Source organism: Rhincodon typus, chromosome 8, assembly GCF_021869965.1.
Source record: "Rhincodon typus isolate 14 chromosome 8, sRhiTyp1.1, whole genome shotgun sequence".
Lineage (NCBI taxonomy): Eukaryota > Metazoa > Chordata > Chondrichthyes > Orectolobiformes > Rhincodontidae > Rhincodon > Rhincodon typus.
The window spans coordinates 39,371,487-39,387,587 of record NC_063339.1 but is presented as its reverse complement, the minus strand read 5'-3'; the positions used below and the strand labels follow the sequence as shown (position 1 = coordinate 39,387,587).

The following is a 16,101-nucleotide window of genomic DNA, read 5'->3' as shown; positions in this document are numbered from 1 at the left end:
TGACCCTTGAAGACCTGTTTTTTAATTTTGTTCTTAGCTTTTCATAATCCCGAAACAGGTCTTCTTTCCTAGTCCTGCCTATGTTGTTGGTACCTACATGGACCACAACAACTGGATCCTCCCCCTCCCTCTCTAGTATCCTCTCAAGCCGGTCAGAGATGTCTCGCACCCTGGCACCGGGCAGGCAACACACCATGCGGGTTTGTCTATCCTGCTCGCAAAGGATACTGTCTATCCCCCTGATGATGGAATCCCCTACAACTACAATCTGTCTTTTTGCTCCCCTCTCTTGAATGGCCTCCTGGACCATGGTGCCATGGTCAGTCGACTCATCCTTCCTGCAGCCCTGTTCCTCATCCACGCAGGAAGATTTATTCTTGTTAATTCTTCCCACGAGTTGGTTGTCCATATACTACATCAAACAACATAATTATATCTTTCTTGTTATTTAGATAAAGCTATTTATTTTCCAGTCATTGAACACTCCAGTGTATCCTCTTTCTCCAGTACTGCAATACTCTCCCTGACCATCCAGATTCCACGTGTTGTTCTGATGGGGGCCTGCAGGGGGAAAGATGGAGGAAGAAATTGGGATTGATGGAGTAGGGAGATATGTGGTAAAGGACTAGGGTAATGGGGTGTGAAAGAATGGGGAAATAGAGAATGCTCAACTTCCCAACCCCTCAAAGCCCTACTCTCCTCCACTCGAAAACTGAAACTCCCCTCTCCCCGCCCACAGATCTTACCCCAAATTCACACTAAATCTGGTGCATTAATGGATGGTCACACCTGGAATGAGTTTGGAAAGCATTGAACAGATAATTTTTTTTAGCAGCACTCGTTGATGGATGAAGTATAACCAGAATTTTAGGCGAACTTTCAACCTCTTATGTCCACATTTTGCTGAAGACAATTCAGTTAATTATCAGTTTAATATGAAACCATAGTTAAAGCAATATAAACACAAGGACACATTGTAAGGCCTCTGATTAAATTGAAGCTGATTTCAAAGATGATGTCATGAATGACACAACACAAAGAATAGTGTCACATCCTAAAAATAAATGTGATTCAAAACACAGAACCTGCTAATAGGTTTTATATATTTTATACTTTGCTGAATATGTAGGGGCCAATATATGTTTATTGCAATACACTGAATTTCCTCAAACTTACAAAACTTACACATTTTAGAGAAGGGAAAAACTTGCATTAATACGGAGCCTTATGCTTTTCTCAGAATACCTTAAAAGTCATAGCAATTATGTTAGAAGTACAATTATTATTATGTAAGTAAATATGTTAGCTAACTTTGCACATGGATGCTCCACATAAACAGTGAATGAAATGATTGACCAGTTGTCCTATCAGGGTACGTGAGAGTCAGTTTACTGATGTCATTGGTTGATATGATTATATTTATGATCAATCTTTTTAAAAAATTACAAATCACATAGCATACATAATTCATTAAATAGAGGTCTGTGTTAGTGATTAAGCTGCTGTTCTGTATCAACAACCTTATAGAGATTGGTTTCACCTCAAACCAATAATATTTTTGTTTTTCCTAACAAAAAGGTAATTGAATGTGAGCTTATGGGATGAATCATTGCATTAGAAAAGAATACACTAGACACATTCTTTCCATTCACACCGCAGTGGATAAACTGACAGTGAATCAACCTCAACTTTGTAGAGTTTGGACAGTTGATCTACACTGATGGTTTCGCATCTAACCTGAATTTGGTATATTTGGTGGAACTGCTAGAAACGACAAATTGAAAACACCCACGTCGCCATTACAAAGCATAGAATGTATTCACCAGAATTTCTGTAGCGTGTAAAGTGATGGTCAATAGTGAAAGAAAATTGCTTGACACTTTTTTTGGGCCAAATGTTGTATTCATGATTATCCTTTTAGCAACAGCTAAAAGGAGTTTGGCCAGATGATCGGCTCACTATTTCATCACACTATAATGTTTCAATTTCGCCCCATCTTTTCTTGAACTTGAGCTGCTGAGATGGTTTTAAATATAATTGCTAGGGGCTGGGTTGTGATCTGAGATTAGGATTGTCAGTTTTTGGTCATACAACATTTTAGAGCTTCACAACAAAACGGGGATTGTTTTGATGCAACATTATTGTTGGTGGATAAATAACCTCAGGTTAATAAAACAAAGAACTGTGGACACTGGAGATCTGAAACAAAAACAGAAACTACTGGAGAAACTCAGAAGGTCCAGCAGCATCAGTAGATAGAAAATGTGAATTGATTTTCAGATGCTGCCAGATCTGCTGAATTTCTCCAGCACTTTCTGTTTCTGTTTCAAATAACCTTAGGTTGTCTGACTCAATGTTTTATTCGTAACTTCCCATCAGTGTGAACATAAAGAAATGTAATAATTCAGATAATTAATCTTAATTCACAATGTTTGTGCTAAATGAAATTCAAAATTGCATTAACAGCTTAGTTTATATTTATGCATAGTGCCAGGAGTTATTTCAACATAGAGCTGCCAGTGATTGCTCACTTACAACAATATAATAGCTTACTTTTAATTTGCTTTCTTTATGTTCCAAATAAAATCCTTCCAGATACAATTATAAGTGTAATTGTGAGATTAAGATGATTCTTTTTTCCTAAAGGCATCATTCCAGCCCATTCATTTTAAATGGAAAACCAGATTTATCTTTCAAATCATCCAAAGTTACAGAATAATTGGAATTCCAATCTCTTTGAAACAGATTCTTTAGCTGATGGTGAGCTGTATCACCAGCTTCTTCCGAAGTCTGATTAATGAGCAGACCCACTCCTGTTGTAGAATTGAAGTAATCAAAAGACCAGTTCGAAGTACCTAGAAGCCAAGAAGAATTATTTAATCGTTTAAAATGGTATTTACATTTTGAAGCAAAGTAGAAACCCCGACCTGTCCAGAATCCAGTCGATGCACACTTACAAATATAAAAACATTGAGTTGTAGAATCTGTTTTGCAAGCTGAATGATTTTGTTTTCTACCACATAATACCAGTGAAATGGCCGAGTGAAAATTTCACAATTTCAGAAAAGGAATCCAATTTCAAACCTCCACCTTGACTGACAATTAAGCTAATTGATGCTCATCGTTCATTTTCAATCATTTTCGGTTAAACGATCAGGCAAAATAACATCACCGAGTAAGTTGATTAGAAAATAGGTTTAAAAACAATGGTTGGGATTTTTATGGTGGTGGTTAATACTTTTTAAAAAATGCCAAAAAAAATCACAGTGATTTTGGCGTTGGGAAAGTCATTCAGTTGTGAAAAAAAGTGGGTGGGAGAGGGCTCTTATGGCACAGCGGTAGTGACCGCTGAACCAGGAAGTTTGGGTTCAAGTCCAATTTTATCCAGGGATGTGTCATAACATGTTGGGATACATTGATTATAAAATACTTACATTAGGTTGAGTCATAAAACAGCAGCAGGGGACCTGGTACAAAGTCAAGATAATTAAAAAGAAAGCATGTGAAAAGGACTGTTGTTGCAGAGTTGTAGTGTCCCTACCTCTGGATCAGAAGACCTCGGTTCAAGTCCCATCCTGTTCCAGAGATATGTGATGGCACCTCTGAACATATTAAATAGAAAATAAGAAACACTGATTGGGAAGGGGCTCTTGTGGTGCACTGATCCAGGAGGTTCAGGTTCAAGTCCCAACTGCTGCAGAGGTGTGTAATGACATTACTGAACAGGTAAAGTAGAACATCTAAAAGAATAGGGGGAACCCCTTCCCGTTTCCCTAACTCTCCCTCACGTTTGATGGCCTGCAATGCCTTTAACAGTCTTTGCATGTAAATTACCCAGTTGGTTGTGGTTAACAGAAGAAAATAAAGATGAGTAATTTGGTGATAGACAAAAACGTTCAGTTGTGGACATAAAAAGAAAAAAAAATTTTGGAAGAAAGACAGGGCTAGCTGTGGGGGTGATAAGAATTGAATATAGATTAAAGATATGAACAATGAGGCGGTCATGGTTCAGGGAGATGACATCAGGCAAATTTGAGCAATGAAGTTGCAATTCTGTACTAACAACTGCAGCTGTAACATTGGGACTCATATGAATGGGTGATGGAAATTCTCACCTTGCCACTAGGAGAGACAAGGGTTACAATGCTGCCAAATGTAGCTGCCCTACTGTCACATAGCACTGTAAGGAATTCTAACTGACTGCAGCTGAGACTTCTGCCCCTCACTCAGAAGGAAATCCTGCCGTAGAAAGCTGCTGGCCAATCTGGTGGCCACTGATGGTATGACACACTGTCCCAAGGATCCAAGTCCCAAAGCCAGGCCAGAGATAAGTGTCGGGCACTGTCAGAGCAGTGATGGGCTGGGTGGCCCTGGGAAGTTGGGAAGCAACATTAGTTGAGGTTCTTGATCGAGAGGCCCGAGTATAGGAAACACCATGGGGATGGGAAGATGTGGGGAGAGGGGTGTGATGTGAAGAGATGTGAATGAGCCTCCCCCATTTTACCACCTGAGGACTGAAGAGACTGACATACTGGATGTCCCTTCCCAGCCACACCTTTTCCCTGACCCTCCTGCCAGCCTCAAAACCAAGGCCAGGCAAAAGCAGCCCATAGCTGGCTGTTAGTTGGCCATTTATATGCCTTAACTGGACACCCTAGGCATTGCATGCCCCCCATAAATTAAGGACACATCATGGACAGGCGAAAGGCCACCCTCGGAATTTATGTGTCCCCTTCACCCGGAAACACAATGATGCCGATCATAATATTCTGCCCTCAAGCAGTGGGTTTGAAGTCTATGGGTTGAATCTTTCCATATTTTGGCAAAGTGTCAATTTGGTCAGGTTTGATGGAGGACCAGCAGGATTTTTCATGCTATCATACTAAACTTGTTTCATTAAAAACCTACCCCAGCCCTTTGGTGCTCCTCTCGTTCAGTGCTAGCCCGATTCTCCAATTCACCGTAGCCGGAAATATTCACCACTGCCAGGGTATTTCAGGATATCCAAGGATTCCTGGCCTCAGTGCATCTTTAAAAGTCTATAATGTCAAAGTCAAGCACTGTCAGTCTAGAGCTGCTCTGCATAGTTCTGCATAGACATTTGCCTCAGACATGGGTAAATTTCCACCCTGCTTTGTAGACAGAGACTTGGAGGTCTTGATCGATGGAGTGCTACAAAGAAAGGAACATCCTCTTCCGCAAGGACCAGCAGATCTTGACAGCCTGGCCTGAGGTTGCCACCCAGGTCAATGCCATCTCAGCCATCTAGAGGAACAACCAGTGTTTGAAGAAAACTAATGACCTTCTCTGCTCCACCAGGGTAGGTGTCACCATCTTCTCTCTGCTACCTCTCTCTTACTCTATATCTTCTATTGCACATACACTACCATTCTCAGTATTGCCTACACCATCTTCCCTCAATAACTAGAACGTACAAAATTCCCTCACCATTAACCCTCTGCACTGTCTGCTTACTCACTTGTGACACCTCAGCACCTTAGCGCCAAACCTTCTTCTCTCTCTCTCAGTCCATCCCTTTGTCTGAATCCAGGCACAAACATCCCAGAATAGGGCAGGAAGAGCGAAGATGGGTGGTGGATTACACGAGATTTGTCTCCTCAGCCCCTTCGAGGAGATGATCTTTGCCTGAGCTGGATAGGAACATGACTGTTCATGTTGTGATCCCTAAACCTCTATGTCCTGATAAGAATCATTGTTCATAGCTGTGTTTTCTTCAATTTTAGCTAAATTAGTTAGGGCACTTGCTGGTGAAGACATCACTGCCACATCAGTGGATTAAGGAAGAAATCCCAGGTGGCTGGCACTCAGAGTACTGCCAGAGTCAAGGTCCTCTCATGCCAGGGTCTGAAGAGGTGCTAGCTTGCGTCTGCCCTCTATCTCCAGGCAGGTCTTCAGACAAATAAACTGTGCAGGGCAGCTCTGAACTGGCTGAGGTTGACCTGGTACACAACTACATTTTAAATAAGATGCCAGGAATCCCAGTTTCAGCGAGTACTTCCAACTCTGGGAGGGGAGGTAGATAGTACGGGTAGGACACCACAGAGGTTTTGTGCATAGGTAATAAGGTGAGTTTTGGAGAATAATATTAGAAATTTCACTTTGGCATGTGGAGAGAAACGATCCCTGAAATGTGCTAGAGTTGACACAGCCAGTTCAGGTAATATTCAGCCCAATGATTTGAAGTATTTAACCAAGATAAAACAAGCTATAGGTATTAGAAAAGAAAAAAAATATGAAAAATAATAAAATAACACCAGATTGATTTGGCCAACTCACATTCTTAGGACTATTCCAAAGAATGCCACAGAAAAATAGATGCATCCAACCAACAGCTAACATCTATATATATATGTACATATATCACCATTAACCTAATAAAATATTCTAATGTATTTTGCAAGAGAATTATCAAACAAAATTGTACATTGACCCACCTTAATGGATACTTGGGTAGACGAGAAAATCTTGGTTAAAGAGATTGGGTTTAAGGGATCTTAAAGTCTAAAGTATTAAGGTAGAAAGGTTTAAAGAAAGAATTTCAGAGCTTGAGGTCCAGGCTATTAAAGGCTCTGGCAAAGTTAAAATCATGGATGGTCAAGAGGTCATAACTGGATGATACAGTTATCTCACAGCAATGTCAGGCTGGAGGAGACTGCAAACAAAAACAGAAATTGCTGGTGTGTAGATCCTTAGAGAACATCAGATGTAACAGTGTGGATGTGGGAACAGATGGTATTGTGGGATGGGTCTGTGGCATCAATTGGATTGGCAAGAATGGAACTGGTCAAGTGCAGTCCACTCAGTTCAGGAAATGGTGAAGAAGCTTTAGAGAAGGATGTTGTGGTCAGTCATGTTAAAGGCTGAAGACAGGCTGAAATGGAGGAGAGATAGTTTGCCACTGTCGCAGTCACATGGGATGTCATTTGTGACATCCTAAGTGGTGTTTTTACAGTATGGCAGGAGTGGACAAGTTCATATTTACCCACTTTATATGCCATCTGACAAAATTTTGTGTAATTCACTTAACCTTATATCCTTTTGCAAACTCTCTGCCTCATCTTGACAATTTAATTCCAGTAAATATAAATATCAGTAAATATAGCTATAGTAATTTTGTTCCCCTTATTCAAATCATTTTTTGATTGAAAATAGTTGACAGCCCAGCATTGATCTCTGTGGCACTCCACAGCTTACAGCCTGCCAGCCTGAAAGAAAGACCCATTTAACCCTAATTTCTATTTCTTGTTATCAAATTAATCCTTGCTCCATGCTGGTATGTTATCTCATATACCATGAGCTCTTATACAGCAAACTTTGGTGGGCCACCTTATCAAGTGCCTTTTGGAAAGCCAAATACACAACTAAGGTTCCCCTCTTTCCACATTGCTTGTTTATTCTTCGTTTCTTTATTGTTTAGGATATAGAAGCATTGAATGGAAGATAATGCTCTTACCAATATAGGCAATGTTTTCTGTCACAAAGTATTTTGTGTGACACACTCTCGCATAAGGAATATTGCTAAACTTTCCCACAGGAACAACGAATAGTTTCTAAAAAAAAGTGATAACATTTGTGAGTCACATAACGTTACTTAGGTACATGTGACAACAATAAATTGAATCAAAATCAAATCTAATCTAAAAATCAACTCATTATTATTTTAAAAATGTACTTTCTGTATAAGATAAATAAAATAAACCAAAGCTTAACAGAACTAAAATAAACCCCTCAAAAATAAGTAAGTATTTGTTAGAAATTATGGAATACCTAAGAATTGGAATGAAGCATATTTTTGAATAAAGCTCAAGTAAATACAATTCCATACTGTAACTTTCGAAACATTTTTATTAGCATCAGTTTCCACATCAATTTATTTCAGGGTATGAGTTAATAGTTTAAATTTGTGTTTATCCCCACAGATAATTTGGCCTTTACTAAAACATTAGCTGAAAACAAATAAACTTTCAGTAATTATTAACCCTGTTAGTAAAAATAAAACATTATTCACCACATCAAAATGGACTTTCCTGATGTTTCTTAGAGCTTGCAGTGACTGAAGATAAGCCAGCATGGATTTATCTGTATGTTTCCAGTAACCAACCAACATTTGAACATGAACATGACGTTCAATAGCTGCTTTTCTCAATGAGTCATCAATATGTGGCCAATACCTAGATAGCAAAGTCAGATTTAGCATTACATTTTTTTTTAAGGTTTCCAAATAAACATTGAGGATCCCTGTTGCATTGGTAAAACTGCTTTACTTACAATACATGTTGTAGAAAACGTGATGTTGGAAAATATTCCATGACAGAAATGTACAGAAACTTCTTTGCAGCATTGATACCACTGAGAATAGCATCAAGATCAGTAGTCCGACCTTTTGGGCATATCTTGGGAGGTGAGCTCTAGGTAGAATAACAGTTTCAATTGCATTTTTCCATCCAATCACAAAATAGTGACTGATTATTAAATAGCTTAATGTCATGGTCTCGGTGTAACGTAAAGGTTTTTGGTTAGAGAGTATCCATGTAAATTTCTGTCTCCATATTCTGTTTTAAATACAACTCCTTCAAGGAACTGATGAACTGAGAGACATTAAAAAGTGTCACATCACTCATTATACAGGATTACACACTTTCTAGTAAAGCTCCTACAGATTACTCCAAATTTACAGGGAAAAGAGCAGGGACAGGTCATGAAGGAGAAAAGGAGTAGGGAAGGATGAGAAGGAAAGTGAAAGAGAGCAAGGGAATAGAGTAGGAAAACAGAGCAGGAAGAGGGGGTAAATGGTGGGTGAATGAGAAAGGGAAGAGGGAGAAAAGATCGGTGAAAAGGAGAAATGATGGGACCAATGGGAACAAAAGTGGGAGGGGTAGAAAGGGAATGGTTGACAGTGCTGAGCCAGGAATGGGATGGGATGAGGAGAAGGAAAGAGGAGGGCACAGAAGGAGTTTTGGGAATGATAAGAAGAGTAAGGACGGAGAGATAAAGCAAAGAAACTACCCAAACAATGGGGCAGACTGGAATCATTTACAGTCAAATCTTAAGTGCATTTCTTCCACTTGAATTTGTGACTGATTAAGGTTGGGAGAGTTCAGATTGTAGAGAGTTGAGCGCAGCAATACCTTTTCAGGACATTTGTCTGGTACACATGGAGTTACATAAATTGTGTGGCATAAAACACACCATTCAACCCATCTATTGGTCTTTACCAATATTTATACTCCCCAGTGGCCTCCTCCCAATATGATTTCCTTCTCCTACTCTGTTTTGATATCTGAGGGTTTTCTCTTTACTATTCCAAGGCAAGTGTCATGTGAGAGAAAATATCCAGTCTGCTTGACAGGTAACAGCTGATAGAATTAATGGCTCTCAACACTCAGATGTACAGAGCACTGCACAGAAATGTGTACCCTCAGCATGATAAAGTTAGCCAAGAGAAGGCTAGCCAGCACTGCCCTGTATCCAGAAGAAAAGTATCAAGCCCCCTCATTATTTCTTCTGACAATTTAACTGAAGCTGTATGCACAACCCTCTGAAAGCAACGTTTGCTCTGGCTTCAGAAGCGTGTCTACATCGTAGCAAAATATTCTTTATTAATATCATGCAAAGCTGCACCTTGTGCCTTGCCAATTTAGGAAGGAGATCCCATAAAGCAATCTTCATATATTACACATTTGTAAGACGAATGACACAAAATAGTCACTTGTTTCTCAACAGCCCAAGTCTGTCCTGACACCTATATGCTAACAAGAATAGTGGGGAGGAATACATAGTTAACTGGGTTGGCCAAATGGCTAGCATGTGGTTCAGAATTCAGTCCCAGTTCCAGCTCAGGTAGATTTAGGGTCTGCCTCCTCCCCCTGTCCTGTTATGAAATCAAGGGATTAATTGTGATTCAGCACTCCTTGAATAATTGTGAATACTACTTGAAGGAGAAGAGCATGTCAATGTTACTTATATATTGCAGAAAAAAAGCTGCTTTTAACACCAGAAAATGTAAACAGAAGAGGACTCCTTCAGATCAAATCCCTTACAAGAAACAGCCTGTCATGTTGAAAATGTGGCCAGAATCCAATGTGAAGTCTAGCAGGCTGGGAAATGTCAGAGTTAGCAGCAATTATTTAATTTTCTTTTCTCACTAACATGAACACTTTGCAACAAAATGCCATACAAATTAGTTATGTTAGCTTTCCTTCTAATGGTGTTTCTCAGCAATCTCTGTCAAACAGATCAGGGCAGGACTTATACACGTGATGCTAAGATCCCGTGGAGTGTTGCTGAACAGAGACCTTGGAGTGTAGGTTCATAGTTCCTTGAAAGTGGAGTCGCAGGTAGATAGGATAGTGAAGAAGGTGTTTGGTATGCTTGCCTTTATTGGTCAGTGTATTGAGTTTAGGAGTTGGGAAGTCATGATGCAGCTGTACAGGATATTGGTTAGGCCACTTTTGGAATACTATATTCAGTTCTGGTCTCCCTGCTATGCGAAGGATGTTGTGAAACTGAGAGGGCTCAGAAAATATTTACAAGGATATTGCCAGGATTGGAGGATTTGAGCTAAAGAGAGAGGCTGAATAGGCTGGCGCTATTTTCTGTAAAGTGTTGGAGCTGAGGGGTGACCTTATAGAGGTTTATAAAATCATGAAGGGCATGGAGAGGGTGAAGAGCCAATGACTTTTCCCCCAGGGTAGGGGAGTCTAAAACTAGAGGGCATAGGTTTAAAGTGAGAGGGGAAAGATTTAAAAGGCACCTAAAGGGCAACTTTTTCACGCAGAGGGTGGTGCTTGTATGGAGTGAGCTGCCAGAGGAAGTGATGGGGGCTGGAACAATTATAACATTTAAAAGGCATCTGGATGGGTATATGAGTAAGAAGTGTTTAGAGGGATATGGGCTAAATGCTGGCAAATGGGGCTAGATTTATTTAAGGTTTCTGGTTGCCATGGACGAGTTGGACCAAATGGTCTGTTTCCATGCTGTACAGCTCTGTGACTATATGACTCTAAACATAGTTTCTCTTCCATTAGCACTTTCATCCCCGGAAGAGTTGGAGCAGGCTTATGTAACAGCAGAGAAACAGCGATTAATCTTATAACAAACTCTTACACAGATACCTCCACTACAGTATTTACATGGTCTATGTGAGATCTGCTGATCAGCTGATAAGCAAACTTGAGCTATGCAAACTACAAATGTCTCTGTTTAAAGGAAGAAGCATACATTTCTTGCAGTAATTATAGAGGGTGCCAAGTGAAATTTGATGACCAGTCCCCAGTAGGCCTCAGCAGTTGGTAATTATACTTCGAATGTTTTGGAGTGCAGTATATAAATACCATCATTTTCATGAATGTTCCAGCTTGTATTGTGTAAAAACTGCACTTACTTGAAAACTTAATATTTACATTAACTTACTGAAAAGTATATTTTTGCAGCAGTTCCATTCAGTTTCACTTCGAGAGGTGTGTCTTTGTTAAAATTTGTTGAATAAAAAGGCGGCCATGGTGAAGGGATGGTGGCATTTGGCAGTCCGAGACTCCAGTAAGCTTCAAAGATTTTGGAGAAATCATTGGCAAGGCAACTGCAATTGTAAATCACTGCGCCCAGTTCTTTCACCTGTAAGAAATTATAGTGAATGATCCATGACTATGTCTGATAATGTAACAAGAGACAAATAACCCATATAATTAGATTGGCTAATATAGCAGTTACATTACCAGATTCAAATCTATTCTCATGTTTACTTTTCACAGTATGATACTTGGGTGATCTGTTTTTACTGGAGGCATACAGAATTAGAGTAAAACATTTTACATCTGCCTGATTCACATCAACTGAATTAAGATCAGATTTAAACAATTTGAGATTTTCCTTAAACTTTTAACCATCATGTCGAATTGCTGCTGGCATAGTTGATGCAGAATTGTATCTCTAATATTGTTAGGCAATGCCAATGTTTATTTAACAAAAATAATCTTTCCTACTATCTGCTACGATTAAAGGTGACTAAACAAATCAATTACTGATCTCAGGAAATATGATTTTATGTTGTAGCATAATTACTTATTCCTGTCTGTTTAAAATTGGTATGACAAATAATTTAACCTGTATTTGTAGCATTTTGGCAACACCATTCATGATCCATTCAACTCAGTACTTTTTCTCCCTCGATTACATTTAATGCTCAAGCAGTGTGAGGGTCTAACATTATTAGAGGTGGTCATTTTCAGGAACACACATACAGTTTGCATGCCAATATACTTTGATTTTCAATCTAGGGTTTGGAGCCAGGTGCCAAAACTGTGCCGTATCTGTTTTGTTGGCGTTATGATTTCTTCAAATGCAGATTACCCAATTGGATTGGAGGCAAGCTCAACACGCATTTAGTAGTGGCAGAATCAACTCCTGAGTTCAATCCTCAGAAGCTGTTGATGGTTCTGACTGGTCATGCGATTGCTTTGCAGAATAGAGAAGGCAGGAGTTTAGAGGGTTGGCAGCCTGATGGTGCAGCGTAGTGGCCAAACAGCTTACAGAAAGATACCGCACTCTCTCTAGCACAATAATACTCCCTGGCAAAAAAATTTAATTGCACGTTATAGGTATGTCGGTTCATGTTCACCAATCTGTGCTTTCAAAATCACCTTCTTGCCCTCCCCAGAAATGAACTGTTCAAGGAGCTTAAGGACAGTTACTTGAAGGTGAGTGAGATCCCATCTTCCATCCACTGAAAACAATAATACACCCCGACTGATATCAGGGCATTGGCCCACTTTCAGGAGCTATTTGCAAAGCACATCCACACCCATGTGTGCAATTGAGTATCAAGTCATAAGCTCTCTTTTTGAAAACTGAGTTCAGGATCTGAGCGTTAAGAAATTAATAAAACTAACATGAGACGTTTGAATTTGAGCTCCTGTAAAAATGTGAATCTGTTCATACCAGAGGGCACAGTAACAAAATAATCTTACAGTAGGCTCCTTTCTAAACTATGGGTACTCAGTGTTTGAAGAATAGTTTAGTTTAATATTTCCCAAAATTTACAAGAATTATAATTTTATTTTCTTCATAATGTTGCATCTTCCATATGACATTTAAACCTGACCAATTAGCACTGAGAAGTGAGGCACTTGAACTGACTGATCGAGTTGCAATCAGAATGGATCAGCAAGTTGCTGAAAAGCTGCTAAAACTTTGTTGTTGCCCATGGAAATAGCCCTGTCAATGTTATCCAGGATGACAGTTCGTGGAAATTATGACAAAGTTGGAATAATCTTTGATATTATCAGAAAAGATTTACAGCTCAGAAATCATTAGTTAGGCCAGAACTTGAGAGCTGTGTACAGATCTAGTCACTTCATGACAGGAAGGATATAATTCTACTAAAGAGGCTACAGAGAAGATTTATGAGGTTTTGCCAGAACTGTAAAAATGAAACTGTGAGGAAAGATTCGATAGGCTGGGTTGTTCTCCTTGAAACAGAGGAAGCTGCAGGGTGAATTAATTGAGATGTCCAAAATTGAGAAGGGTCCAGATAGAATGGATGGCAAGGGCCAATTTACCTAAACAGAATGGTCAGTAACTAAATGTGTCGATTTAAAGTGATTGATGGAATGATTAAAGGGAGATGAGGATTTCTTTTTTCTCCCAGAGGGTGATCTGGGATCTGGAATTCACTGTCTGAAAGAGCACAGAGCGAGGCCATTAGCCATAGTGTCTACACTAACTGTAAAATGAGCCATCCCACCTTCCAGCTTTTAGTCTGTAACCCTGTAAAGTTATGGCACTTGAGGTGCAGATCAAGATGTCTTTTAAGTGAATTGAGGGCTTATGCCTATACTGTCCTTTCAGGCAGGGAGACAACCCCAGTCTATCTGATTATTCCCATAACTGCAATTTTCCAGGCCTGGCAACATTCTGTAGCCTCTTTGATACAATTGCATCTTTACTGTAATGAGGTGACAGGACTGTGGACAGTGCTAAAGTTGTGGCCTAATTAATGATTTGTACACTTACAGAAAAGCCTCCCTGCTTACATAAGGGTGAAGGTGGTGAAGAAGGCAAATAGTATGTTGGCCTTCAAAGTGAGAGGATTTGAGTACAGGAGGAGGGATGTCTGACTGCAATTGTATAGGGTTTTGGTGAGATCACACCTAAAGTATTGTGTGCAGTTTGGTCTCCATATCTGAGGAAGGATGTTCTGGCTGTGGAGGAAGTGCGATGAAGGTTTACCAGACTGATTCCTAGGATGGTAGGGCTGATATCCGAAGGGAGACTGAATCTGTTGGGACTATATTTACAGGAGTTTAGAATAATGAGGGGGCATCTCATAGAACCCTACAGGGTAAACACAAGATGGAGGTCCCAATGACCTGGGAGTACAAAACCAGGGTCACTGTTTAACGGTACACATCGGCCATTTAGGACTGAGATGAGAGAGATTTCTTCACCCAGTGAGTAGTGAGCCTGTGGAATTATCTGCTGAGAAAGTGTTTGAGGCCAAAAGATGGCGTTTGATGTAATTGTTCGGGCTAAAGGGATCAAAGTGTATGGGGAGAAAGTAGGAACCATGGCAGACGTGATTGACCTACTTCTCTTCCTATTTTCTATATTTCTATGCTTCTGCACCTCAGCTAATAAAGGAAACCATTCTTTATGTCTTCTTATTTACCTGTCAATATTCACTCCAAGGTCCCTTACTTCCTCTCTGCCTCTTAACATACTTCCATTAATTGTGTGTCCTTTTATCTTATTAATCACTCCAAGCGCATTCACGTCACACTTTCTGGGTTGATTTCAATTTGCTACTTTCTGCCCACTGATTCAGTCCAATGATACCTTCCTGCTGTCTATAGTTTGTTATGATAGGAGTAAATATGGACTATTGAATTATAACTTCTATGATCTTATTGTTACACCTGATACCATTCAAGGAAAAAATGATTTTTAAAGAGGAAAAAACATGGACATCAAATGGCTGCAATAGCCACATGACCACTGCTTGCGACATGCTTTGTGAGATACACATGGAGTAAATGAAGCTGTATGCACTGGAATGGCAATTTTTATCGACAGAAAATAAATGAGGCAATTAGGTCAGCTCTTTAAAAAAAGTTGCATCTCCTGTTTTAAATCATACTTGTATGATAATTTACATATTGGGAGATGAAAAGCTTACCTAACAATTAACCAGTATGAAAAATAATGAAGCTAGACTCAGTATTACACACTGAACTATATTTCAACTCGTGCTTTTGAGCAGCAGAGTAGAGACAAGGAAAACTGGATTTGTGAACAAGAACTTAGAGACTCTTTTTTTCCCTGCCATTTCTCTCATCAGCTTAAAACAGCGTACCATGAAATCACAACAATTCATCAAAGAATCAAAAATACCTACTGATTCTGCTATTGCTGATGATACAAGTCAACCATTACACAACTGTGGTCTCAGTTTAAGAAGCTAATACCTCAGGGACTCTTAGCCTTTTTTTAAATGTTTAACCTTTATTCTCCATGCTTATACTATATAATCACCTTATTTTTAAAAATCTGTAACCTGTATGCTTGCCTATGCATGTGATATTGCATTTTATCATCTCTTCTCAGGATTAGTAGATGATAAAATTTCTTTGTCTTTCAGTCAACAAAACTTTTGTATTTGGTTCCTTCATTTTATAGCAAGCTACTATTGAGGTGTGACAGCTGTGTGATAAAAAGATATGAAAATATTTGTCAAAACCCACAGAGAGAGTTAAAAAGAGGGAGGTGATTATCCCTCCTCATCTCAGCGTAACAAGCTATCCACTGTAAACAGCCTTCTAGGCATAAAAACAACCACCAACAATTCCTCTGAGCCAAATTTGAATCCAGCTTGCTACATTCCCTGGATCCCATGTGCTTTTATTCCTTTAGCCAGTCACCGACAGGACCTTGTTAAAAACCTCACTAAGTCCAATTGGACCCCCTTCCGCTCCTCTACTCTTATCAATCCTTTTTACTTCCTCAAAAAATTCAAGTTGATCAGACACAAGCTTCCCTTAACAAATCCATGCTGGTTGCCCTTGATTAATCCATGCCGTTCGAAGT

General features: G+C 39.5%; 1 protein-coding gene across 2 annotated transcripts in view; it reads right to left on the bottom strand.

The window, feature by feature from the left end:
* Positions 1-914: 914 nt before the first annotated feature.
* Positions 915-16,101, bottom strand: part of LOC109934649 (5'-3' exonuclease PLD3-like) — a 58,952-nt gene continuing 43,765 nt past the window's right edge. The window contains exons 7-11 of one of the 2 annotated variants that reach the window (XM_048600048.1): positions 11,434-11,634; positions 8,290-8,429; positions 8,030-8,192; positions 7,475-7,571; positions 915-2,855 (exon numbers count right to left, since the gene is read on the bottom strand). In XM_048600048.1, the coding sequence (XP_048456005.1) occupies positions 2,650-2,855; positions 7,475-7,571; positions 8,030-8,192; positions 8,290-8,429; positions 11,434-11,634 (807 nt within the window). In that variant the 3' untranslated portion in view covers positions 915-2,649. The remainder of the gene's footprint in view (positions 2,856-7,474; positions 7,572-8,029; positions 8,193-8,289; positions 8,430-11,433; positions 11,635-16,101) is intronic. The other variant, XM_048600049.1, reaches the window with a different exon arrangement.